Genomic DNA, 26,903 nt, shown 5'->3' with positions numbered 1-26,903 from the left:
CTCATGCTCTCTATCTCATTCTCTCTCAAATAAATAAATAAATAAATAAAATCTTTAAAAATAAATAAATAAATAAAATCTTATTTGTTCAAAATAGTGAAGGCAGAGCTAATTTGACTTAATGGAGAACAGCATTTTTAAAGAAAATAAATTTAATAAAGTATTGATAAAGAAGTTTAAGTACATATTATAAGTAAAACTAACTTGAAAAGTTGTTGAAAATTATAATTCATGAATAGTTTGATTTACCTAATTTTCACAGAGTTTTAAATTTATAAGTTAAAAGAAACATTCTTAAAATATTATATAGTTGTTACAAAAAAAGAACTGAATTTTAGGCCCTAACACTTGAATTCATTACTGAAAAATTACAGGATCAAGAATAATTTAGATTTTTTAATGTGTAAAATTGAAGAAAATTATTCTACATTTTGGACTAATACAGTCTGAATCTATGTGCTTTTACCATCAGTACTTGAATTATGCATCCAGATGTGCTGTTGCTAACTGTTGTTTCTGGTAGATGCCTAGTGGGCTGAAGAGACCAAGCCCATCTTTGCAAACCGTGTCCATCTAGGTTTATGGGATAGGTGCTTGAGGAAGCCAGTAAGGTGTGTGGCATCAGAACTCTGTGTCTCAGCTTCCTATCTTGACCTTGAGAGATTCTGTTTTTCCAGAATAAAACAGCACCTACTTTCTCCTTAGAAGTACACGGTAGCTCATAGAGCTAAGAAGATAGTGAAAATTATGCATTTATATGGCATTTCTCCGCATCTTACAATGATGAAATTGCATTGCAAAGCTGTTTGTGTAGAAATGAATATGATTTCATTCATTTATTTCAGCAAAATGTAATTTTGTAATTTTGTTAAGGTGTGTATTAGATTGAGAGATTGCTAAAAGTTTAGCCTGCTAGAATTACAATAGTTCTTGCAAATCTTTTTTTTAAATGAGAAAAGTGCCCTTGGTTAGCATGAGAAAACATTCCAAGTGTATTTATCTCATATAAGGAAAAGTGAAAGGTTTTTAGGATGTTCATTTGAACATTATACTTTCTCTTATGCTGATGGTCATTTCCCCGAAAAGATGGGGAGCATATGCCCTGTGTTTTCTGCTTGTTGTGGGGAATCTGTTTGGTTGCTGGTATCTTTGGGCCTTTCTAGGCTGCTCTATTACAGAAGAAATATAATATCTTCTATAACAGAAGATATTAGAAGTCTTGGACTTCTCACTACCACAGGTAGGTGGGCATCCTTCCCCTTCATGGCCTGGGTTAGTCTGTGTTTAAAAACATCAGAACAGGGAGCCTGGGTGGCTCAGTTGGTTAAGCGACTGCCTTTGGCTCAGGCCATGATCCTGGAGTCCCAGGATCGAGTCCCACATCGGGCTCCCTGCTCAGCAGGGAGTCTGCTTCTTCCTCTGACCCTCTTCCCTCTCGTGCTCTCTATCTCTCATTCTCTCTCTCTCAAATAAATAAATAAAATCTTTAAAAAATAAATAAAAACATCAGAACACCTTTGCCACACTTCATTTAGAATAAGCAAAGACCAGCTTTTCTCCCCAATCAGGATGTCTGAATCACAAGCCTGCACCACTGAGGACCTTCAGAGGCTCTGTTGAATGCCCTGCTTCTGTGTGCACGCTTCTCTAGGCACAGGTTCCCCGCACTTCCTGTCCCTTCACATCCCTCTTTTACCCTTTTCCACTGTCCCTGTAGGGGAGGAAATGTGTTTTTCCTTCCACCCTCCTGGATTGTCCCCCAGGGGCCCTGTAAAATTAGACCAATAAAAAATTAACAGAAAAACAAGGATTTTATTAATGTGTGCAGTACACATCATGTAGAGAAGATGCAGTGAAGAGTAACTCAAAAGGATGGTTAGAACTTTGGCTGATACGGCATCTTAACAGAAGAACAGCAACTTTGTAGAGAAATGATAAGACAAAAAAAGGATTTAGGCTTTCTGGAATGGCAAATTTTGGGAAGGTAAACATATGGGGGGCTCTAACAGAGTAAGGTTTGTACAGGTCCATCTTGGCCAAAAGACTTTCCTGGGTAAGGGGATTTTGGGCAGTCTCATTTTCTAGAAGTCTGCTTTTAGTCAGCAAGGAAAGATCTGGAAGGTTTCTTTCTGCATCTACTGACTCTCATTCGCTCAAAATTCTTGTGCCAAAGTGGCGTATTTTGGAGTGGCATATTGTGGTTCCCTACATCCCCTCTTTTATTTTACTTGATTTTCAGTCAAACACTTAAATGAATTTACTTTGTGCCATTATTCTTACCATCTTACAAATATTAACTCATTTAATTTTAGCATTTCTATGAGATAGGGACCATTATTATCTTCCCTATCTTATAGATAAGGAAACTGAAGCACAAAGAGGCTAAATAATTTGATAGTAAGTCATAGAGCCAGGACTCAAATCCAGGCAGCCTGGCTCTAGATTCTGTGTGCTTTAAAAAAAAAAAAAAAAAAATTACTATCATTCATTATAATATATGTGTGAAATATAATGTACATAAAGAATAGTATTTGGTACAGAATAAATGCTCTCAAGTTAGCTATCATTATCATCAACATGAAATAGTTTCCAAAAGCATTTTTACTGATTATATAGTATTCCATTGCATCCTAATTTATTTTACTGTTTCCCTGTTGTTAGACATATTCTTTTATTGTACAATTGACCCATAACATTATATTAATTTCAGGTTTACAACATAATGATTTGTTATTTGTATATAGTGAAATAAGTAGTTAACATCCATCACCTCACATAGTTAGAAATTTCTTCCTTGTGATGAGAACTTTTAAGATTTACTCTTGCAGCACTTGGGTGGCTTGGTTGAGCACCCAACTCTTGGTTTTGCCTCTGCTCAGGTCCTGATCTCAGGGTTGGGGGATTGAGTCCTGTGTCCAGCTTGTGCTGAGCCTGGAGTCTTGCTTGTTCCTTACCCCTTTTTACCCCTGCTTGTGCGTGTGCTCTCTCTCTCTCAAATAAATAAACTCTTAAAAAATATATTTATTCTTTTAGCGACCTTCTAATATGCAGTACAGCATTATTAAATACAGACACCATGTTGTACATTACATCCCCTGACTTATTTATATTATAACTGGAAATTTGTACTTTTGACTCCTTGCACTGGTTTTGCCCATCGTCCACCAGATTCTGTGTTTTTAATCACTACGCTAGTCGGTTACACTGTAAATTAACAACTGGACTCCTGGCTTTCAGGAGCATCCCCTTTACCTTCTTGCCTTAGCTGATCTATTTGCCAGTCTGAGATCGCAGCTTCCTCTGGGTGCAGGTTGTTCTTTCCAGCAGTGCCTCACACCGTGGGGCCCAGACATGTCATCCATGTTCTCTTAGTTCTCTTTCGCTTTGTTCCCATTCTACCCTCACACACAAGCCTTTTCTTATTGGTAGTTCTTGCTATTACCCTCTACCTCTCCTCTTTGCTGTTGTCCAAATATTTCCTCTCACTTTTTGAGCACTTTGTTTCCTAGCTCACATTGTGACCTTTTCTTGCAGCACCATGAACACAACCATCCAAACATCCTGGCTCAAAGTGAGCTGTGGATTTGGAGTCTTTTAGAACTGACATTGCATTCAGTTTTCTTATTTGTAAAACAAGCATAATAATGACTGTTCTCAAAATAAACTGAGATAACATACATGAAATGCTTAGCACAGTGTTTGGCACATATACAATGGTAAATAGATGGTAGCTATTATCATTAATAATAATGATAAATACCCACCACCCCCACTGCTACCATCACAGCTATTACTTTTCTTAAAATCCCTTGACTTCTTTGAAGGTACCCTCTAATACCCATACTCTGCTCCCCCAGTTCATAAGCATAGTGATACCTTTTGGCTATTCATCCACCTGAACTATTCTAAGACCGTAAATCGGATATAGCTGTCTAGCACCCTAACTTCTCTCCCTTTATGCTGTTTCACTTTCTTTCCATGCTGTGGAACCTCATGCTATTCATGCTGTGGAACCTCACCGAGGTCTCTGCTCTCTTCTTCCTGGCCAACAGAGTTTATTTCTTCTTAAACTGGTCACGGCCTCATGGTGCCTCACTCCGTGGGTGGTTCTTTCGGGTGTCCTGTCTTCTTGTTCTTCTCTTTCTGCAGGCTGGCAAACACCAATGGTAGATCAGTTTAGCCATTTGCTTTTTTACCTCAACACGTGGGCAAAATAAACTCCAGACTCCTTACTGTGGTCCATGGTGTCTCCGTGTTGGTCTCCTGCCTCCGTCTCCTGTCTTATCATGGTTCATTAGGGACTCACCGAGTTCATTCTTGCCATGGAACTTTTGCAAATGTCTGAGTAGACCCTCCATCTGGACCTTTTCATTCTGTAGCTCAAATGTCACCACCTCGGAGAGCGTTTCCCTGTGCCCTGTAGAGAGAGTCTCCTCATAAGTGAGCCCTCTGTCACTGTACCTGGTGTGTCTCCTTCACAGGCCTCATTACAGGTTGTAATTGTGTAATTTTGTTTGACATCGTTTCCTGGATGAAGCTCCATGATGGCAAGGACCATGACTGTTTTGTTGACCATTGTTTACTTAGTACCTTCTAGAATGTGTGACACGTAATACACGTTAATGAGTAGTTTTATCAGATGCGTGAGAAAAATGAAGAAAGTGTACAGTCCTATAGATTGGTTCTCCTGCAAGTATAAGTTTTCCAGACTCAGCAGCATCCTGTTCAGCAGTCCCACTGCTCCTGGTTTTTTCTTTCTCCTGTCCCCTGTCAACTGCTCCAGCCTTTTCTTAGGTTCCCTTAACCTGCTCTTCCCCCCACAGATAAAACTGAGGCTGGGACCCACTTCATTTGTTCCCTGTATGTAGTAAACCTACCGCTACTGCATTTGGCTTTTTAAATCGTATAGTTTTAGGAAAAGAGGTGTCTTCTGTCTACCTAAGACTAATCTCTTCAGCTGTGTTCTTGATCTGGTGTGGCAATCTGGATCTTGCTCTACCAGTTCCTTCCTCTCTTTACAGCATTTCCATATCTCCAGCGTTTCCTCTTCATCAGCTCATTTCCCCAACTTTGTTAACTGGATTATGCCTTTCTTATCCCCAAACAAATAAACAAACAAGAAACAATGTAAATAACAGAAAACTCAGCACTCCCTTGACCTTGAATTTCCCACAGCTCCTGCATTGAACCTCTCCTTCCCTTCTGAGCCAAATCTGTAAAAGCGTAGCCTCTGATATCTGTCTCCAATTCTTTATGTGTGCTTACTCTCCTTTCTTTAAGCTCCAGCAGTCAGTGGGTTATAACCTACTATGTCACAGCACAGGCCACTGATGGCTTTCTAATTCCTAAACCTAATAGATGCTTTAAACTCACCTTTTCGCTACTGAGATACCACTTTCTTGGTTCTTTTTTTAATCTCTCCTAATACATCTTCTCAGTTTATTTTATTGGCTTACCTCTTTATTTAAGTATATTTTCAGGTTTCTGAAACTTCTTTACTGCTTAACCTTGTTTCTGCTCTCCTATTTACTATTTTGGTAACCCTCTCCACTATCCTAAAAGGAACATGGGCCAGAAACGTAGGTGTCGTCCTAGAGCCCAGAAGGTTTTTTGTTTTTGTTGGTTTTTTTTGATGGTAGTCATTCTAATGGGTGTGAAATGATATCTCATTGTGACTTTGATTTTCATTCCCCTAATGAGAGTGATTTTGAGCATCTTTTCATATGCTTGCTGGCGTATTATATATCTTCTTTGGAGAAATGTCTCTTCTTCATTGATTTTTTAATCAGATTTTTGGTTTTTTGTTCTTGAGTTATAGGAGTTTTTTTTTTTTTTTTTTTTAAGATTTTCTTTATTTGCCAGGGAGCGAGAGAGCACAAGCAAGGGGAGTGGCAGGCAGAGGGAGAAGAAGGCTCCCCACTGAGCAAGGAGCCCCATGCAGGACTCCATCCCAGGACCCCAGGATCATGACCTGAGCCTAAGGCAGACACTTAACCGACTGAGCCACCCAGGTGTCCTGAGTTGTAGGAGTTCTTTATATATTCTGGATATTTAGTCCTTATCAGATACATGATTTTCAAATATTTTTTCCCATTCTGTAGGTTGCCTGTGCATTCTACGGATCATTTCCTTTGATGCACAGCTTTGTTTTTCTTAAAGGGGTTCATGAATTTTGTATATTTAAAAATATTTAAATGTAGTTAATTAGCTCAATATTTATGAATCTTGTATTAATCACCAAAATGTACAGTAACTGGTACATTTGAGAACATTCAGAACTTATAATATCACTTATTTAAATGGAAGGTATTTCTCTTTTTTCCAGCTTTAAGTTCTAGCTTTTTAATTTTTTAAAGTTTTTAAATTTTTAACTTTTCAGACGTTTTTAATTTAGTCTAATTAATCTATTTTTATTTTTGTTGTCTGTGCTTTTGGTGTCATGTCTAAGAAATCATTGCCAAGTCCATAGTCATGAAGTTATGTGTTCTTTTAAGACTTTATAGTTTTAGCTCCTATGTTTAGTTTAGTCTTTGATCCATTTTGAGTTAATTTTTTGTATATGGTATAAGGTAAGGGTTTAACTTCATTCTTTTACAATGTGGATATCCAATTTTCCCAACACTATTTGTTAAGAATGTCCTTTCCCCACTGAATGGGTCCAGGCATTTTTGCCTGAAAACCATTTGACCATATACAAGAGGGCTTATTTCTGAGCTCTTTGTTCTGTTCCATTGGTTTATAGGTTTACCTCTTTGCCAGTACCACACTGTTGTGTGTTTTTCCTTTTTTTATATAATTTTATATAATTTTTGTATAATTAATATACATACAGTATTATATTTGTTTCAGGTATACAATATAGTGATTCAACAACTCTGTACAGTACCCAGTGCTCATTATGATAAGTGTACTCTTTAATCCCTGTCACCTGTTTCATCCATCCCCCCACCAACCGCCCCTCGGGTAGCCATCAGTTTGTTCTCTATAGTTAAGAGTCTGTTTCTTGGTTTGTCTTTCTCTTTTTTTTTATCTTTGTTCATTTGTTTTGTTTCTTAAATTCCACATATGAGTGAAATCATATGGTATTTGTCTTTCTCTGACTTATTTCACTTAGCATTATATTCCCTGGTTCTATCCACGTTGTTGCAAATGGTAAGATTTCATTCTTTTTTTTTTTTTTTAAAGATTTTATTTATTTATTTGAGAGAGAGAATGAGAGAGAGAGAGCACATGAGAGGGGGGAAGGTCAGAGGGAGGAGCAGACTCCCCGCTGAGCAGGGAGCCCGATGCGGGACTCGATCCCGGGACTCCAGGATCATGACCTGAACCGAAGGCGTCGCCAAACCAACTGAGCCACCCAGGCGCCCCAAGATTTCATTCTTTCTTATGGCTGAATAATATTCCATTGTATACCACATCTTCTTTATCCATTCACCTATTGCTGGACACTTGGGCTGCTATTGTAAGTAACTATTTACTTATTATTTAATTTATTATTGATTTATATTTGTTTTTATATTATTATTATTTATGGCTATTGTAATAACGCTGCAGTAATCATAGGGGTACGTGTATCCCTCTGAATTAGTGTTTTTGCCTTTTTTGGATAAAGACTCAATAGTGTAATTGCTGGATCGTATGGTAGCTCTATTTTTAGCTTTTTGAGGAACCTCCATACTGTTTTCTGGAGTGGCTGCACCAGCTTGCATTCCCACCAACAGTGTAAAAAAAAAAAAAAAAAGAGGGTTCCTTTTCCTCTACATCCACACCAACACCTGTTGTTTCTTGTGTTTTTGATTTTAGCCATTCTGACAGGTGTGAGCACACTCTTTTGATGACTGTAGCTTTGTAGTAAATTTTGGAACAAGGAAGTGTGAGACTTCCAACTTTGTTCTTCTTTATTAAGAGTTTTTGGCTATTTAGGGTCCCTTGAGATTCCATATGAATTTTAGGATTTTTTTTTTCTATTTCTGCAAAAAACATCATTGGAACTTTGGTAGGAATTACATTACATCTGTAGATGGCTTTGGGTAGTATTGCCATCTTAGTGGTATTAGGGCTTCCAGTCCCTAAATGTGAAATGTCTTCCATTTAGTTGTGTCTTCTTTAATTTCTTTCAGTACCATTTTGTAGTTGTCAGTCCTTTGCCTCCTTGTTAAAGTTTATTCCTAAGTATTTTATTATTTTTGGAACTATTGTCAATGGAATTGTTTTCTTAATTTCTTTTTCCGATTGTATTATTGATCTTTTATAAAACTCATTTCAAAGGTCACTTCCAAAATAAAGGCTTTTCTGATTTCTTCAAAATAGAAATGACCATTTTCCCTCCTAATCTCCCCTATATTCCATAGATGGATATTTACTGTAGAAACTGTAATATTTCATAGGATTTGATTGTTTAGAAATCAATGTTCCTCAACTAGAGTGAAAACTCTTTGAGGGAATCTTTCATCTTTGTCTCCCCAGAGCCTGCTATGTAAGAGAGGCTCAATAAATATCTTTTAAATGGATATATAAACCAGTGAGAAATGTCTGATGTAAACATAAAAGTGTAATTGAAAGAACATTTAACCTTACATAGTCTTTCTTCCCTTATTTATATTCATGTCTAAATCTTTGTATGACAGTAAAATCCAGTCCTGGTGTCTAGAGTCCCTGATGGGGGTGTGCCTGGGTGGCTCAGTCGTTTAAGCATCTGACTCCAGCTCAGGTCATGATCTTGGGGTCCTGGGATTGAGCCCCACATGGGGCTCTGCACTTGGCAGGGAGTCTGTGTGTCCCTCTCCCTCTGCGCCCCACCCCCCACTCATGCTCTCTCTCTCTCTCTCTCTCTCTCTCTCTCTTAAATAAGTAAAGAAATTCTTTAAAAATGAAGGGAAATGGAATCCCTGATGGATGATGTACCAGCATTCTCTGACAATTTATTTGGCCTAGCTGGTTGTTAGGATGAGGAGAGGGACTTGAGAGATCATTTGTAATAGCCTCATCACTTTTACTGTCAAGGTTAAGTGACCTGTCCAAGAACACAAGTTGAATAATAGGAGAACTGGGCCAGTGTTGGAATGCTCAATCTGGGTCTCCTTCCTCTACTGCAGTGGAATGAATGGGATGCCTCTGGCATCAAGGTGTAATTTTAAAGACTCGCCTTTAAGAATGAAACATTTTAAAATTCTATTTGAGGGGCGCCTGGGTGGCTCAGTCGTTAAGCGTCTGTCTTCGGCTCAGGTCATGATCCCGGGGTCCTGGGATCGAGCCCCGCATCGGGCTCCCCACTCCGCGGGAAGCCTGCTTCTCCCTCTCCCACTCCCCCTGCTTGTGTTCCCTCTCTCTCTACATCTCTCACTGTCAAATAAATAAAATCTTTAAAAAAAAATAAAATTCTATTTGACAGTTTTACACAGTAATCAATTGGAAATATTTGCTTAAAATGATGAGTATAAAAATTTTAAAATGAAGTTCGTTTCAACATTATGCCTGCCATTATGTATCAAATAACTTACTAAAACCATCTAAAAATGGAACAGTTTGAGGAGCATACGGAAACAAGAATCCTTTAAATAGTAATAACAGGAATGACAAAAACAGTTGTATGGCTTTTACTTAAAGTTTTAGATGGCTAAAAAGTGATTCTAAAATTTTATTGAGATCTTTTGTATTATATGTGACATAGTTTTACTGTAGCTTACGATGGTATAAGAAAGTATCTTCCAGATGGAAAGCAAGAAAAGACCTTATCACCTCCTATTGTGTGGTGTATTGTCTAATCACAGATCAGTCTTCTTAAAACTAAAATCCAACTTATTATTTCTGTTGCATCTAAAATAGAATATTTAATCTTAAGAGTATGTTAGGACTACCTAGTTTACATTTCGTATTCTAGACTATTTTTATTAATAAACTTCTTTGTATACCTCAATAAAAAAATAAACCTCTTTGTGATTATTCTCAAATTATATATCATGCTATCATATAACTATCCCTCACGATGTTAGAAACAGGAAAAAATAGCAAAAGAAAAGGAAAGAAATTTATAAGAACATGTGTATAATTAAAAAGATATGATTTTATTAAAATTGATCTGTCATGGTTTACTTTCAGACAACTTTTAGCAATTTCTTCACATTTTAAGTATAAATTTATTGTTGCTACATACTTAAAAGAGTTCACGTAAAGAAAATCTCCTATGTAAAAATATGTCTATTTAAAATTTAAAAAACAGAGAAAACTTCCCAGTACTTAACACACTCAATAAATGTTTGCTGAATAAAACAAACAAACTCGCCTAAACAGGTAAAACTGTAATGTATTTGTTAGGATTATAAAATATTGTTTCTTTATTAAATTATTCATTTCAGTCTTCTTTTATATAGCCAAGTTTCCTGGTGTTTAAAATACACTTTACAAAATTGTTCTTCAGACATTTTGCATCTTTAGCTATGAGGTAAATTATATTATTTAGAAAGTGTTTTTAGCTGACTTTTGAAGGATGTCTGATATATTTGCTGTGTGATTTTCTATTTAGTGCTTGAAGGAATGTCTGTGGTACTAGGAGGAATTGAACAGTCTCTTAAATTATTCATAAGCTTTTCCTCCAGAACATGAATTAGCGTAGATGAAAAATGACATGTGGTTTTCACACCAGCAAAAACTCTTCTTATCTCAAGAATGGTATTTCCTTAACCATTATCCTGTAGTCTGGCTAAGCAATAGATTATACTAATAGGAATAAGAAACCAATACTAAGAAATATTTTTCAAAAAAAAGGCAACAATTTCTCTTTTCCCTATTTCTGTCTACCTAGAGAATGTACTATACTGGAAAAACACATTAATAACAAATTATATGTGCTTTGTGACACATATTATTTAAAACAGTATTGTGAATAGATATCCTTCATCAAAGATTTCAGGCCCAGTGAATAATGAGAACTCTTGGGTCAAAATCTAAAGTAATTGAAACCTTGGGGCTCTTGGGTGGCTCAGGCAGTTAAGCAGCTGCCTTCGGCTCAGGTCATGATCCCAGGGTCCTGGGATCAAGCCCCGCATTGGGCTCCCTGCTCAGCGGGAAGTCTGCTTTTCCCTCTCCCTCTGCCTGCCGCTCCCCTTGCTTATTAAAAATAAAATAGAATAAATAAAATCTTAAAAAAAAGTAACTGAAACCAGTAAATAGAAAAATATTGTATCTTTACAATCAATTGATGAGATTGTCATATCAAATAAAATAATATGTGAAAGCTAATGTAGATAGTAACGAACAGTACAAATGCCTACTGTTTTCATTTCTCTTAACAAAACTTCTTTCCTTATATCTTTGTAATTTTTGATAACTCTGAACATTGTTGAGTCCTCTTTATTGGGCCCAGATCTGTCCCCTGAGACTGTAAGCTCTGTGAGAGCAGGGCTGTGTTTGCTGTCGCAAGCAGACTGTGTGTCTGGTACATATGGGAAGTGCTCAGTATATAAAGAAATGAATTTTTGCTTTCACACCTTCATGCTGGTTCTGTTTTCTGGATTGATATGAACATATTGCTGAGTTGCTGTCAGCAGTTCTTCTATGTGATAATTCTTCAAGTACTTGAAGACCTAGAAAATATGCCCTGATCCCTTAAATCAGATCCTAGGAACTTAGTGAGTCCACCATTGTATATGGTAAGCCATCAGACATTGCCAGTATTTGACAAAAATGATGGTTTTGCATGATTCAGCCTAATATTTTAACTCGAGGTCTATCTAAAACAGTTGTGGGTATGCCATAATAGAGAGGGTCAGAGCTGGGTTATGAGAGTAGTTGAGGAAAGATATTCCTGCTTATAATTTACATGAGCCAAAAGATGATAAGTTAATTATAATAGTAGATGTTATGAATACACTCTTATTGTTTTAAAATATGCATATGCTGGACTGTTGTCTTTTTTTTTAGCTGCCCAGCATCTAAATTCTTCCCCACTGTCTCCTGTGTCACATACATTCTTCCTCAGGTTGCTTTGGTGCTAGGAACATGATCTTGCTTTGGTCTAGACTTTGAATCAGAAGCTAGGACTTCGAACAAAAAAGGACTGTGCAGAATCTGTTCTGGGGACGGGTTGTGTCATCAGTGGCAGGCAGGTGGCTGCAGTTGTAGCCCTCCGTGTGCTGTCATGGTCGCAGTGACCCCAGTGGGAGCAGGTGGTGACGGCCTTCTACCTGTGCTCCACCACAGCTCTGGACATCTGCTTGGCCTCCTAGCCTTCCAGCCTGGTCTTCCAGTCCTCCCAGTGTTCTTTTTTTTTTTTTTTCTTAAAGATTTATTTATTTTAGAGAGAGAGAGAGAAAGAGCATGAGTGGGAGGGGCAGAGGGAGAGGGAGAGGGAGAGAATCTCAAGCTGACTCCAAGCTGAGCATGGAGCCCGACATAGGGCTTGATCCCCTGACCCTGAGATCAGGACCTGAGCTGAAACCCAGTTGGGTGCTCAACCGACTGCGCCACCTAGGCGTCCCTTGGTATTCTTATACATTTCTTCCCTGCTTAACTCAGCCAAAGTTGCCATTTGTTGTTTGTAACTAAGAACAGTGTTGGGTTTTTGGTTTTTGGTTTTTTTTTTCATCTTATTGGTCCATTGCTTGACTTATTACCATGGAAGAGAGAGGAAAAATCATTTGCTGCTATGACTAGCAGTGATGGGTTTTAGGACATGCCCCACATTTAAAATGGTGATCAAAATGTCACATTTAGCACATATTAGCATTTAGTAGATATTATGAAAGTAAAATAACAAACTAAGATTTTGATCTTTATTTTGTTAAGATTTTATTTATTTATTTGACAGAGACACAGCAAGAGAGGGAACAAGAGCAGGGGGAGTGGGTGAGGGAGAAGCAGGCTTCCCGCCGAGCAGGGAGCCCAATGCGGGGCTCGATCCCAGGACCCTGGGATCAGGACCTGAGCCGAAGGCAGACGCTTAACGACTGAGCCACCCAGGCGCCCCAGTAAGCTAAGATTTTGGACATGTGGGGATAATATTTTGCGATACTGAGTTTTTCTCCTTGAATTTCTTGTATCCTTTGTTCTGTGCCTAGCTGCCTCCTGGACAGTGGCACCCATGTTCTCAGAAGAGAGAGAATATAGCAAGAAAAATAGAGAAAATGCTTTGGGATTTCAACACCTAAGCATAATGATAAATTTTTCCTGCTTTGATGCTAGAAAACATTCTCAGGGTCAGGCAAAGAAGAGAGCTAGAGGCCAAGGTAGAGTATGAGTTCTTGCCCTTTCATCATCCCCTGAACAGCACAGCAGAAACTCACATCAGTCTGAGAGCAGGAGTGACCCTGTGCCTTCCTCCGGGGGTGTGTTCATAGAGCCAGCAAGCCAGAATTCCCTCTGCTTCCAGAGTGGTAGTGGAGGTGAAGTGAGGGTGGTATGGTGTGTTGGGTGTCCTTCTAGTGTTCTGACCCTTTCCACCTTGGCCCCGGGAAATTCTGTTATTTTTGTGTGCTCAAGAGTAGCACGGAAGTGGTAAAGGGCCTGAGACAGGCCCAGCGAGTTCCTGCTTGCCCTGGTATGGTGTGATGATCCATAGAATGAAATCTTGCATGCCTGAGAGGGCACAGGAGTGGCAGAGTCATTATATATGGGAATGAGGGAGGCGGCAGCTACAAAATCAAGCGTGGTGCATGTCTCAGGAGATGCCAGATGGTGACCCAAGAGCCAGGCGCTACACCCCCATCGAAACCACTCTGACACCCCATTAGCTACCTTCCCTTCCGCTAAAATACAGCTCTAGGGAAAGAGCGGAGCACTTTGAATTGCCTGAGATTAAATTTCTTCCACCAGGAAGAAAGGTATATTCTAGCTGAAATAGATGAATAAAGAAAGTTAGTCTCACGTAAATTTTCCTTGCTTAAAACCCCCAGAATTTCCCACCATACTGAGAATAAAATCTGAAGGTTTTATCATGCCCACGAGTATCCTGCCTACTTCTCTGAACCCATTCTTACCTCTTCCCCAAAGGCTGACCCGCCCTGCTCCAGGTGTTCCATTCTTTTTATTCCTTTTCCTGTTTCTGGACCTACTAAACATTCTTCGTAAGTTCGTCCCGGGGCCTCGAGTACCCTTCTCCCCTTAGGTAGCTTCTCAGCCGTCTCCTCTTCAGAGTAGGCTTCTCAGACCGCCATTCTAACATCACAGCCTCTTTTCTTCCACATCACTTTGTAGCTCCTTCACCTGCTTTATTTCTCTTCCTATCACTGATCAATACCTGACAGCAGCCAGCATGTGTGGACGCTCCCCGAGGGCAGGGGATTTGCTTTGTGCATCGCTGTCGTTCCCACAGCTAGAACAGTACCTGACGACAGTAGCCGTCAGTAATTATTTGCTGAATGAGTGAGCAAATGACCAGATCTGAGTTTGTCAACTGTGGTTCATAAGTGCTATATAAGTTTTAAAATAAGCTAACCAGATTTTACCTTGTATTTAAGAAATTTTTTTAGAAGGGCGCCTGGGTGGCTCAGTCAGATAAATGTCTGCCTTCGGCTCAGGCCATGATCCCAGGATCCTGGGATCGAGCCCCGAGTCAGGCTCCCTGCTCAGCGGGGAGCCTGCTTCTCCCTCTCCCTCTGCCCCTCCCCCGCTCACACTCCTCAGATAAATAAATGAGTAAATCTTAAAAAAAAAAATAACTTAGAGGGGAGAAAGAAGATTTTAAATTCTTTTTTAAAAAGTTTATTTATTTTAGTAAACTCTACACCCAGTATGGGGCTTGAACTCATGACCCTGAGATCAAGAGTTGCATACTCTTCCACTTGAGTCAGCTAGGCCCCCCAAGACTTTAGATTCTTCACATAGGAGGTAGCATGAATGTTGTAGTCCGTTAGATTTGAGTTCAAATTCTATCCTCACCACGACTTAGCTCAGTGATCTTTGAGTAAGCTATTGACATTTCAGAGTCTCAGTTTCTTAATTTTTAAAAATGGGAATAATAACTTACCTCTTAGGGTTATCTGGAGGAGTAGATGATCAAGCATACATAAAACACCTAGCACAAAGGTGATGTTCAATTCAAATTCAGTAGGTACTATTAAATACCCATAGATGCTAAGCACATGCTCCAGACACTGTGGGTACTTAGCTGATTAACTCCTACTAATCTCTGCTCCAGGATCTCCTCACCTGGGAGGGCAGGTCCTTTTCTCTGCTTTTTATCCTTCATGCCAGCCAGCATACCAGATATCACTGATGGGGCTAATAATTATGTCATTGGTAAAAAGAATGCATCCATTTGAATTTTCTCTTGTGCAGGTATTTCTGTTTTGAAACTCTGCTCTTCCCTGTTATTTTATTACTTTCGTATGGACCAGTCATTACAGCAAACCCTTCTTTTTCTCAGAAAGGATACTATTGTATCTTTGTTTTGTTCACTCCCACATCTTTTTTATTTCGGGTTCCCATTCAAAAAAACTGAAGTCTTACCCTATGTAAAAAATAATCAGATTGGATGGAAATATATTTGGTTTTGTTTTCATCCAGGTATTTCTGGTTATAATTCTATGTATCATTAGTAATTTCCAGATTCCAACAGAATTGGTGGTTGAACTAAAGCATTCTTATGACACTAGTATTTATTGTATTAAAAACATCTTTTATTTTTTAGGACACATTTTCTGGAAATACTAGATAATCTCCTACTAGGTTCATGATTTTTAATTGTTAGAAAAATTAAAGCATATTTAACATTGATAAGAAATAAATGAATTTAAAAGGAACAATTTTTCACTAAACATTTGGATTGGATGTGGTTTTATTTGATATTCGAAGACTTTTTTTTGCCTTATATTTCACCTGTTTCTATTTTTTAATGGACATCACTGGCAGGATTATTGTTACTAAAGGGACCCTCTCTGTGTGTTTTTTGAGCGTTGATTTTTCAAACTGTTTTTGGGTAAATATTGGAATCCTTTTAGAAAATGAAAAGCTACTTAGAAGCGCATGCATAAAACAGGGGAGCTTCTCTGACTGAAACCAGTGTGTGTGTGGGTGTGGTGGAAGATGACAGAATGCCCTGCCTTACTTTTCCTCATTCAGTTGCTGGAGCAGCTTTTGTGCCCTTCGCTGACCTTGGTTTAAGCTAGGGTTTTATCCAGCTTGAAACATGGTCAGAGTAGGAGCGATGGCATCTGGATTCCAGTTCCTTCTTCACTAATAAGGAGGGTGACTTTGATCATCAACTTCTTATGTTTCTGTTTTCTTATCTTTAAAATTAACTTAGGGATTAGCCCTACCTGATTTTGAGGTAGAGAGAACAAATGTAAAGTTGTTTACCAAAGATCTTTGAAAACTATGAATTTTTCATACATATAGCAAAGAATTCTATTTGTGCATTCCAGTATGATGCTCGTGCACTTGTAATAATGTTATATTGCTAATGTCTAGTCAGTTATTGTGCTTATTTAGTTTTTTTTTAACTTTTTTTATTCAGAAGTAATACATGCTCGTTGTAACCACTCAAACAATATACAGATGTATAAAGAACATGTTACTGGTCTCCTCTATCTCTATTCAATGTCAACCCTCATCCTAAGGTATTTTATACCATTTTTATGCTAATAAAACATAGAGAGTTTATCTTCTTTAAATAGGCCATGAAATCATATTATTGTTAAATTAACCATGCAACTTGCCTTTTTTTGCTTAATAGATCATGGGCATCTTTCCAGTTCAAGATGTGTAGCTCTGATTCTCTTTTTCTTGTGATAGTCCTTAGTATGCTGTATGGTAATTTAATGACCATTTCTTTATTGATGAGGTTATTTCTACTTTGTGTGAATTCAGACATTTCTAAATATCTTCTATATAGAATTTTATATGCTGATAATTTTATTTTTGTGTATTTTCCTAGAATTGAATTTGCTGGTTCAACTACTTGTGCAGTTTAAATTTTAAAAATTATTGCCTAGATTATTTTCTGTCGTGGTTGTGGCAACTCTCATTCCCCAACAGGCATTATTTCTTCAAATATTTTTCTCTGTCTTCCTCTTGCCTCTTTTTTAGGGACTTCACTTATACATATATTAGACAACTTGCAGTTACCCCACATTTACCGATGTTCCTTCTTTTCTTTCCTTTCCTTTCCTTCCCCTTTCCTTTCTTTCTTTTTTCTCTCTGTATTTTATTTTGGGTGGTTTCTATTGCCATGTCTTCAGGGTCACTAATTTTTTATTCTACAATGTCTAATCTGTCATTAATTCCAGTTTATTTTTCTCTAGACATTGCAATTTTCATCTCTATAAATTTGATTTGGGTCTTTTTTATATCTTGCATGTCTCTACTTTTTGAACATAAAGAAAACAGTTATAACAGCTATTTTGATTCTCTTACCTTCTGACTCTAACATTTGTGTCAGTTCCCTTTGGTGAATTGATTTATCTCTTCATTGTAGGTCACATTTTCCTGTTCGTTTGCATGCCTGGACATTTTTTATTAGATGCCAGGCATTGTGAAGTCTACCTTGATGGGTTTGGATAGTCTACTTCTTGGGCTTTGTTCTGGGACACAATTAAGTTACTTGGAGACAGTTTTTTTTTTTCCTTTTGGATCTTGCTTGTAAGATTTTTTAGATGGGACTAGAATAGTACCAGTTCAAAGCTAATTTTTCCCCACTACTGAGGTAAGACCTTTCTGTTCATTCTACCCAGTTTCCCAGAAGTCTTGAGGTTTTTCCAGCCTGGCTCATGGGAACAGACAATTCTCCTGCCCCTGTATGAGCACTGGGCACCATTCCCTCTAATCCTTTTGAATGTGTTTCCCCATCCTCAGGTAGTTTCCTAATATATATGCACTGGTCTATACTCAGCTGAATACTCTATGGCAACCCTTTGTAGATCTGTGGGGTTTTCTCTCTGCACAGGTCTCACTTTTCTAGGAATCTTGCCTGTGAGCCGTAGATACCTTTGCTTCCCCTACTTTCGGCTCTTTTTACTCGACCCAGTGAGATGACTAAGCTCCACCTGGGTTTCTCCTCCTTGCACAGGGTCCTAGACACTCAAGGATGAAAGCTGGGCAGTTGAAGGGCTCACCTTGTTTGTTTCTCCTCTCTAAAGGATCACTGACCTTCATTGCCTGATAAGTAGAGTATCTTACAAACCACCATTTTATATACTTTGTCCTTTCATTGTTTCAGATGGGAAGGTAAATCTGATTTCTGTTATTCCATCTTAGTCAGAAGTAGAAGTTTTAGATATTATGGATTACAGATAAACTAGTCCTTTTTTTATGCATATGGGCACTGCTAGGATATTTAGTGAAGATCAGCATCATATCAGATAAATGCTTATTTATTAGATGTTTCCTTTTCAAATTGTTGCTTTTGTATGCTTAAAGTTTGAAATCTCTGCAGATTTAATAATATGTTGTCCTACACATTGTGGTTTTATTCTTTTTTTTTTAGAAAATAATATCTCATACAGGTATATAAAGCAATCTTCATTATAAAATAATTTGTTATTTTTTGAATTGCCATTTTTATAATAAAAAATAGCCATGTGTTACAGTAGCATTTTTATGTTTTTATTTTCTTTAGAGGCTGCAAAAAGGACATTTCAAGAAAAGGGCATCTTGGCAGGAGAAAACAGGAGTTTTAAGCCTCACTTGACTTTTATGAAATTGTCCAAAGCACCATGGCTCCGGAAGAAGGTGAGTGAACATTTTGATTGTAAGCCTTGTGTTACCAGCTACACCAGCCTTACTAAGCATGCTCGGGGCATGAGTGACATTTGTAGTGGTTCTTGACGCCCTACCACTCTCGGTCCTGGGATTCCAAGTCAGTTTGTTTTCCACTCCCAGGGATGCTGGCTCGCGAGACTCCATGCAGGCTCTTCCAGCTGTGCCCTCCTTTGCCACTGGGGCTCTTCTACCACATCCTCTGCCAACATTTAGCTGCATATTCGGACCAACATTTCCTGATGCTGCTTCTCATGCCACGTCCGCTTCATCCCTTGAAGAGCATCGAGGCAGGGCCAGGGTCCCGTTTTACTGCTTTCTTTGCTTCTGGTTGTTTGCAGCCTGCTGCCCTCCAAGCTTCCTCCTCTCGCCTGCATACCCTGGTGCTGCTCACTGGAACTGGGTTCTTCATGGTGGGACAAGCTTCTTTATCCCCTTTTACCCAGCTCTTTCAAGATTTCCAGAAGACAACCTTGTGCTTTTAGCAGTTGTCTCCACTGAGGACTTGGAACAGGTGTTCCATGGACTGGGCAAGAGGGTAGTTGAGGAGCCCCAATCCCCCCGTTACTTGAATGTACTTCTCCCTGAGGATGGGCAGAAGTGACATGAACTGAGAGATATGTCTCTTGACCTCCCAAATCTCAGGGTGACTTTCTGCCTTCCCAGGCCACCCCCTCCTCCCTCAGTTTGAAGTAACTTTTGGTTTTCTTCTGATTCGTGAGCTTTTCTCCTAGAATCCTAAGGGCATTCTTCATTGTTTTTCCCGTTTCGGCCTAGGGAGCTTCTCATGCAAATTTAGCCATCTGCTGACCTGCTGTAACATACCAGGGTTTTGGAGATAGGCATGCAGATTAATATTTGTTCCTGCTCTCCATGATCCCTTGCTGCAGTTAAGACTGATTTGCAGCTCTATAAATGAAGGTCATGTTTATTAGTAAGTCGATCTCTTTTCTAAATTGGGTACCTATTGTATTTAATGTCTCTGTGCACAGAGAGTCTTTTTGATCTTTTAAAACATGTGTTTGGGTGATTGGCCATCCTGTGGTTGTGCAAACTATTGTGAATACCTTTTCAAAAAGACACGTTGCATGTTTTTTTTTTCTTTTGATAACTATGCCGCACATTCAATAACTAAATCAGGTACCATTCCTGAATATTTAGGTAAAAATAATTTGTATAAATAATAGATTTTGAAATTTGGAATAAGAGCTGACAAAACTTGCAGACTGACCATTTACTTCTTTACTCGTTATCTTTCTTGTTTTGCTTTCAAATGGATTGTTCTCTTCCCAGTGATTTCACACTTAATCCCAGAATGACAAGTCAGTGGTGAAGGTAATATCCACATTTCAAAGTGTTTTGTCTGTATGGCATTAACTTTTACTTGAGAGCACACAAGGACATTTATCACAGGAGTGTTTAAACTACTCTAGAATCTGAATTTTAACATTTCAGACTAAATTTAAATGATTTCTTGGCAGTTAATTTCCCAGAATCTGCTCCCTTATTTCGTAGAGCAGGAATACGAGACTTACAAATGTGAAGTGGCCCATTCTTCCCTGACAGAGCCCTGTGTGGAATCCATCTTATCCCTTTCCCAGGCCCAGATTCTTCTCTCCCACTGGCCACGTCCAGTTCATCCAAATTAATTTCTGTCATCACGTGAGGAGCTCCCTGGCCCAAGCCATATTAATTCAACAAATATTTACTGCATGCTTAATACGTGCCAGACATGGGCTGCTGGGCCCAGAGTTCTGATCAAAATAGAAACAGTCCCTGCCTGAATGGTATATAAAATCTAAATCAGGGGCGCCTGGGTGGCTCAGTCATTAAGCATCTGCCTTCGGCTCAGGTCACGATCCCAGGGTCCTGGGATTGAGCCCCGCATCAGGCTTTCTGCTCAGCGGGAAGCCTGCTTCTCCCTCTCCCACTCCCCCTGCTTGTGATCCCTCTCTCACTGTGTCTCTCTCTGTCAAATAAATAAATAAAATCTTAAAAAAAAATCTAAATCATTGTATTTTGTTTAGATTAGAAAGCTTAATCTTTAGAAAATAAAGTATGACCTCACTGCCTTTCAGAAAGCCAAATGAGAGATTTTTCTCTTCAATAATAGAATGACTCTGTTCCTATGTACCACTCTGATGTCCAGTATTTCTGAATGCTTAAGAAAGTATATTTTAAACTTTGGGATTCATGTGTCAACGCCGAAGCTGCAGATTTCCACCCTCTAGCTTCAGATCTGGAGTTGTACCTAAAGATCGTGACTTTTGATGTTCGATCAGTGCCACTGATGATTCTGATCCAGATTCTCTGTAGAATAGACTATTCAGAGACCTGCAGGTTTCAATAAATAGCCAACATTTTCTTTATGCACTTGTTCCACTGTAAAAGTTAAAGCCAGTATGAAAAGGTAGCATGCATAAAAGTACATTTTTATTATGCTTTGTGGTTTGGAATACAGATTATTTGAAAATATGTGTTTCTTCAGTCTCTTTCTTCTTAACTTTTTAGCTTTCCAACTATCCTCCTTTCTCAGCACTAATTCTCTATTGGGTTTTTATTCGGGTTCACTCATTTGTAAGGGAGTGGACGTTGATAAAATCAGTAGTGGAATGTATTGCTAGTGTTCAATGTTGTTTAGATTGATTACAAAATAGAGAGAGAGAGAGAGAGGTTAGGAAACTAGGTTTTTATCACTGGAGTGTTAAAAGTTTGTCTTATTTCAAGTACTTTATTTTAAAAGTGATTTTAATTATAAAAGTATTAGGTAAATATTTGGTGATTGTAAACAGTCCAAATAGATGCAAACCTATAGAGTGAAATATACAATTTTCCTTCAGTACCACCCTACCACCCCCTTCTTCCCAATACAATTTCTCTGTCTGCAGGTTACCACTACTAGTATATTCTTCTGACTTTTTCCTATACACTGCAAATGTATATAGGTGCAAATACCTGCATGTAGTTTCTTTAAAACAGAAATAAATGTACATTATTTTGATTTATCATAATTTATTCTCCTCTTGATGAATAATTACATTAATTTCTGTTTCTTTGCTAGCACAAACAATGCTGTAGTAAGCATCCATGTTCATTTTCCTTTGGGTAGACATGCCAATATTTCAAAGAACCCATTTCTTGAAATGGAGTGTCAAGGTTAAAGGGTATTATATATTCAGCTTTTCGAAAACACCATAAATTGCCTTTTAAAACAGTGGCCCCAATTTATACTTCCAACCGCATTATATTAGAGGAACATTTGTTAGGATAAGCTTGAGGTAGAAGGACCATCAAAGATTATGAATGGTGGCTTGGCATGGCCCTTTGAGCTGTGAATTAAACAGTTCCCATAAAGAAAGTTAAAATATTCATATTCTTTCACTAAGAGGTTCATGCTGCTGGGATTATCTTAAACAAATAATTTTTTTATTGAGATAAAATTGACATACAACATGGTGAAAGTTTCAGGTGTACAACATAATGATTTAATATATTAATATATTGCAAAATGATTACCATAATAAGATTAGTTAACAAATCCATCACCTCATATAGTTACCTTTTTTTGTTGTTGTGAGAACTTTTAAGACCTACTTTTAGTAACTTTCAAATATACAATATAGTATATATATTTTTTACAATATATAGTATTTTTAACTATTATCACCATGTTATACACTATATCCCCAGGACTTATTTATTTTATAACTAAGAAATAATTTTAAAGAAGGAATTCTTTATGTATAAAGATGTTTATATCCATATACATATGGATATCTGAAGCAATATCCATAATAGAGGAAAAATTAGAAATAACTTCCATTACAATGAGGGAATTTTTAGGTCAGTTACTACAAATTGTATCAGTGATTTAAGAAGCTATTAAAATAGATAACTTATAAGAACTGTGGAACAGCATAAAAATGTAAACCATAAATAAAGTTGTGTAAAGATAGTTTCCTTGGGTTTGCCTTCAACACAGCTTAATGTGCTTCCTTGTATTTTGGAGGTAAAAGATAGTTTCCAACAATTGCTCTTTTAGCCCTTAAGTCTTCTGGTAGATCAGTGAATACGGCTGACCTTAATGTCACCTGGAATATAGTAGATTCCCCTTGACACACCCAGAATTTCTGTCTTGGTTGGTTAGGGGTTTGCTTAGGTTCTGAGGAAGACTGGAGCCTTAGGGGGCTGATCATAGATATGGTGATGGGCAAGTTAGTTGTCTCATGAAAATCAAGGGTAAAAGGAAACCACAAGATGCAGAATACTTGAAGGTTTTCCATGATCTTGAGGAGTGTTCCTTGAGTTTCTGATGGATGGGTGATGCATAGTGAAAGTATCTAGAAAAGAGCTAATGATGTCTCCCACTAAGATGCTCTGTTTTGAGGTTGGTGTACTCTTTATATTTCAGTTTGACCTGCTGGAAGGCCAACTGGAAATCATTTTATGTGTCAGGTGGATAGATACTGGTGTACTCCTAAGATACTGGTGGTTCTGTTTTCAGGGTAGACGTGATAATTATTAGTAAAAAGGGGTGTTCTGGGTAGAGAAGTGCCCCGGATCTTTATAGGCCAATTCTGAGATAGTTAAGATGATCCATTCATTATTATCTACAGGAGCTGTAACCTATTATTCTGTAATAGTACCTCAGTTGGTATTTTTTTGTTTTTGGTTTTGGTTTTTTTTTTTGCCATATATCAGTTATTTTTTATCGTCTAAAAAGTTGTTATCCATGCCAGTGTAAACAAAAAATTCAAAGTTGGAGCCATAATTGGTCTGTTCACGAAGGTAAAACATCTCCTTACATAAAAGATGTGGACAGATGTCAGGTGCAGGGGTTGAGTGTTTACCACCACTGGAATGGTCATAAAGATCTAGTGTGAGGATTTCCCAGTGGTGTTGAGTGTTGGCTGCAAAAGTCCCTAGGCTTCTGGGGTGCCATCCTCTGGTAGGCTCCTATTTGTAGGTAATACCATTTAATAGAATTAACCAAAAGCCCAGTGGGATAACCAAAAGTTCTATAGATTGTGATCAGAATTTTGAAAATACAGAAACCCTTCTTCTTCACATTTCCTGATAGGGATCTTCCTCTGCTACAGCATGGTATTCTGGTTCCCAAGCTTAGAACTGAGTTCTCTACTTTAGATTCTGAGAAATTTAAGATTTTTCTTGGCATCATATATTTTTCTAACACTAGGAGGCCTTTAGTCAATGTGTTTCACACATACTTAGTTGCATGAAATTCTAGTAGGGTATATTGCATAAGAGAATATTAAAAGTAGTTATTGTATATTTTAAAGCTAGTTTGATTATCATTGTGCTTTTAGAGTTGTAGTTTCTTTTATTAAATGAATGGAGCCTCAGAAAATCTTATTAAATTACCACAAGTCTGAAATAGTAACTAAAATTAAAGTTCTTTGTGTAGTTTTCTTGGAATACATTTGTTCTACATTGTTACTCTGCAACTTGTTCACCTCCATGCTTTTTATACTGCCCTTCTTTTAGATACATTTTTCTCATCGAGTGACCTTGTACTTCTGTGATTTAACCATTGCAAAAACTGGTTGGTTAGAAGTGTGTGCTAACACTTGGTGGCAGAAGAAGACCAGTTTCAAATCAAACACATACCTTAATGCAGATCTAGTTTCCTTAAGAAATAAATGTGATCTTTTCATGGATAAATCAGTTGTTTTTAAGCATTAATTATTCTCTGGTCTTTTTCCATACCTTTCTTGATCTGTGACTATTTCAAATTACTAAGGTAGCACTAAACTATCAAAGCTATAGTTTATTAATTGGCACTTCCTTGTATCAGCTTTTCACATAGTTAGACAATGAGAGAACTTTAAAATGAAAGAAATGATCTCCTTTGAAATTGTTAGCTATTACTGTCACTTAGATGGGTTTGTTTTGAATGCAGGATTTGATATGCCCAAAACATTGGTGGAGGGGTGGTTATTGGACCCTAAGATGATGAGGCTGAGGGGAAGTAGGGAGGTGGATACAGGGCAGTCATTAGTAGAAATGGCAATGGGAAGTGGAAAAGGAGAGCGTATGGACGAAGGTTGTGTTCTAATTGTATAATTAAGGGGGAAAACTCAGTCCCTGAATTGTTTGGGGATTCAATATACAGAACCAAGATTGTAAAACAAAATCTTCACCTACTACCAGTATTTACTCTTCTATATTTAATAGCACATTTTCTCAGGATTTTTTTAAAGATTTTATTCATTTATTTGAGAAAGAGAGATCACAAGCAGGGAGGAGGGGTAGAGGGAGAAGCAGACTCCCCAGAGCAGGGAGCCTGATGCAGGACTCGATCCCAGGACCCCGGGATCATGACCTTAGCTGAAGGCAGACACTTAACCGACTGAGCCACCCAGGCGCCCCTCAGGATTTTGTTAAATGGGCCGATCTAAGTTAGTTGAAGTTAGCTGCCACTCACTTTCCTGGTTCTGCATGATAATGTGCCTTAATAAGCCATTTCAAAACTCAGGAATACTAGTTTAGTTTAGGAATGAAAGACTATTCCTTCTCAAGGAGGTCTCTGTGATAAATTTGAAGGAGCATGAGTTTTCTTGTTTTAGCTTTGTTGTTTAGCATTGGACAAATCTTTTAACTTCTCTTTACCTTTGCTAACTCATAGTTAAAGAAGGAGTGTAGTCTTACTGACCCCTGACTCCTGTGCTATTCTGTAATGTCTATAAGGTCAGCATTTTGACCAACTAAGCGAATTTGGCTTCACATAGAGGTTTTTTTGGTGTTTTGTTTTTTGTTTTTTAAAACCTCAGATAGGTTTTCTTATAGGCAGAAAGGAGAAGGTCTTTAAGTATAAGAAGACCATGGCAACTTAGATTTGGATCTTTCCTTTCTGCTCCTGGAAACCGCACAGAGCAATAGAGACAACGGGGAAAATATCACAAGCTGCATCTTCAGTGAAAGTAGGAGATAGAGAAATCTGTAAAAAGCAAATGATGTGCAAGTATGGCCAGAAGCATCGGGGACCAGCAGGACTTTCATGAGACGCTGCTTCAGGATGGGGAAGACTGTAGAGGGAGGGGCAGACCCCTAGGTGACAGATCTCAGAAATGATCAGCAAATTCTTACTCCTAGAGGGTGAGGACTCTGCTGTAAGAAGGTAGAGAAAGTGTGAAAGGGGGCCCAGGGGAGGTGAATCTCAGGAAGCACCAGCTTCCAAAGAGGAGGGAGTCCCTCCTGCAGCAGGGAAGGAGCTTGGGGCTGGCAGCCGAGAGGCAGAGCCCACATTCACAATAGTCCCTCCCTGTAGCAGACTGGGAGGGAGCCTTGAGCAGAGGAGCCTGTAAGACTGCCCTGCCACTTCCTTCACCCCCTCCCTGAAAGCAGGCACTGTAGGGATCAACAAGCCTTTATCCTTCCAGACAAAAGCTTGTCTCAAAATATCCTTGGTACAAGATAAAGCAGATGGCTTCAGTAACTGAGTCCTGGATCTCCCAACGCCGAATGACTTAATTCCTCGTGGTTTTTAGTTGTTTTCGGACATCTTCATATGACCAGGTGCACTTAGATCTGAGGCTAGAGTGGAATTGGATTTTTCCTAATTAAAAATCAGTAAATAAACAAAACACAGCAACACATCTCTTTTCGTTTTAATGGCTTTTTAAAACTAAAAATCCAGTGAAATCTGCTCTGAGATGGAATACTAATTTCTCCTGAGATATTCTAGGTGCCATTAGTCAACTGTGTCATCTACTGTGTGTCAAAGAGCATGATTTATAGCAAGTGACTTCACTTATGTTTCTAATGCATTTTTCAACTTCATGCTGTTGTATTGTCTCTTTCTCTTATATTGAAAAAAAAAACCCAAACTGAGTTTGCAATTATTTAGCAATTGGCAATTAAAAGTGATACCTACACAGGTAAACTGAGTATTCATTTGAAACCATTTACTACTTTATACATCTTTAAAATTGAAACATATGGGAAATTATAGACAGAAAGCTGAATTATTTAAGGGAGGATTCTAGGAATTGACTAATGTCAGAGGAGCAAATGATGCCTGGTTGACCCTAATTCTGTTAGAAATTTTGAAAACTTGGAAAACTCTAGAAGAAATGACATAGTCAACCTAATTTTAAGTCTGTGCAAAGTGGAATGGAGATTTGAAGCAAGTATTTTCATTAGCATGTCTTGAAATTTTTCTCTTGCAATCTCTCAGGGTTTTACGTGAGGCA

At 38.2% G+C, this 26,903-nt stretch overlaps 1 protein-coding gene across 3 annotated transcripts in view; it reads left to right on the top strand.

Moving 5' to 3' along the window:
* The window catches only part of AKAP7 (A-kinase anchoring protein 7), a 144,317-nt gene that overhangs the window by 41,297 nt on the left and 76,117 nt on the right, over positions 1–26,903 (top strand). For all 3 annotated transcript variants that reach the window (XR_003521662.1, XM_027603461.2, XM_027603462.1), the window contains exon 6: positions 18,551–18,663. Coding sequence is in view for 2 of the 3 variants with exons in the window: in XM_027603461.2 (XP_027459262.1) it covers positions 18,551–18,663 (113 nt within the window). In the remaining variant the exon portion in view is untranslated. The remainder of the gene's footprint in view (positions 1–18,550; positions 18,664–26,903) is intronic.

This window comes from Zalophus californianus, chromosome 7 (assembly GCF_009762305.2).
Source record: "Zalophus californianus isolate mZalCal1 chromosome 7, mZalCal1.pri.v2, whole genome shotgun sequence".
NCBI classification, from domain to species: Eukaryota; Metazoa; Chordata; class Mammalia; order Carnivora; family Otariidae; genus Zalophus; species Zalophus californianus.
The sequence above is the reverse complement of the archived record's forward strand: the minus strand, read 5'-3'. Positions and strand labels throughout refer to the sequence as shown.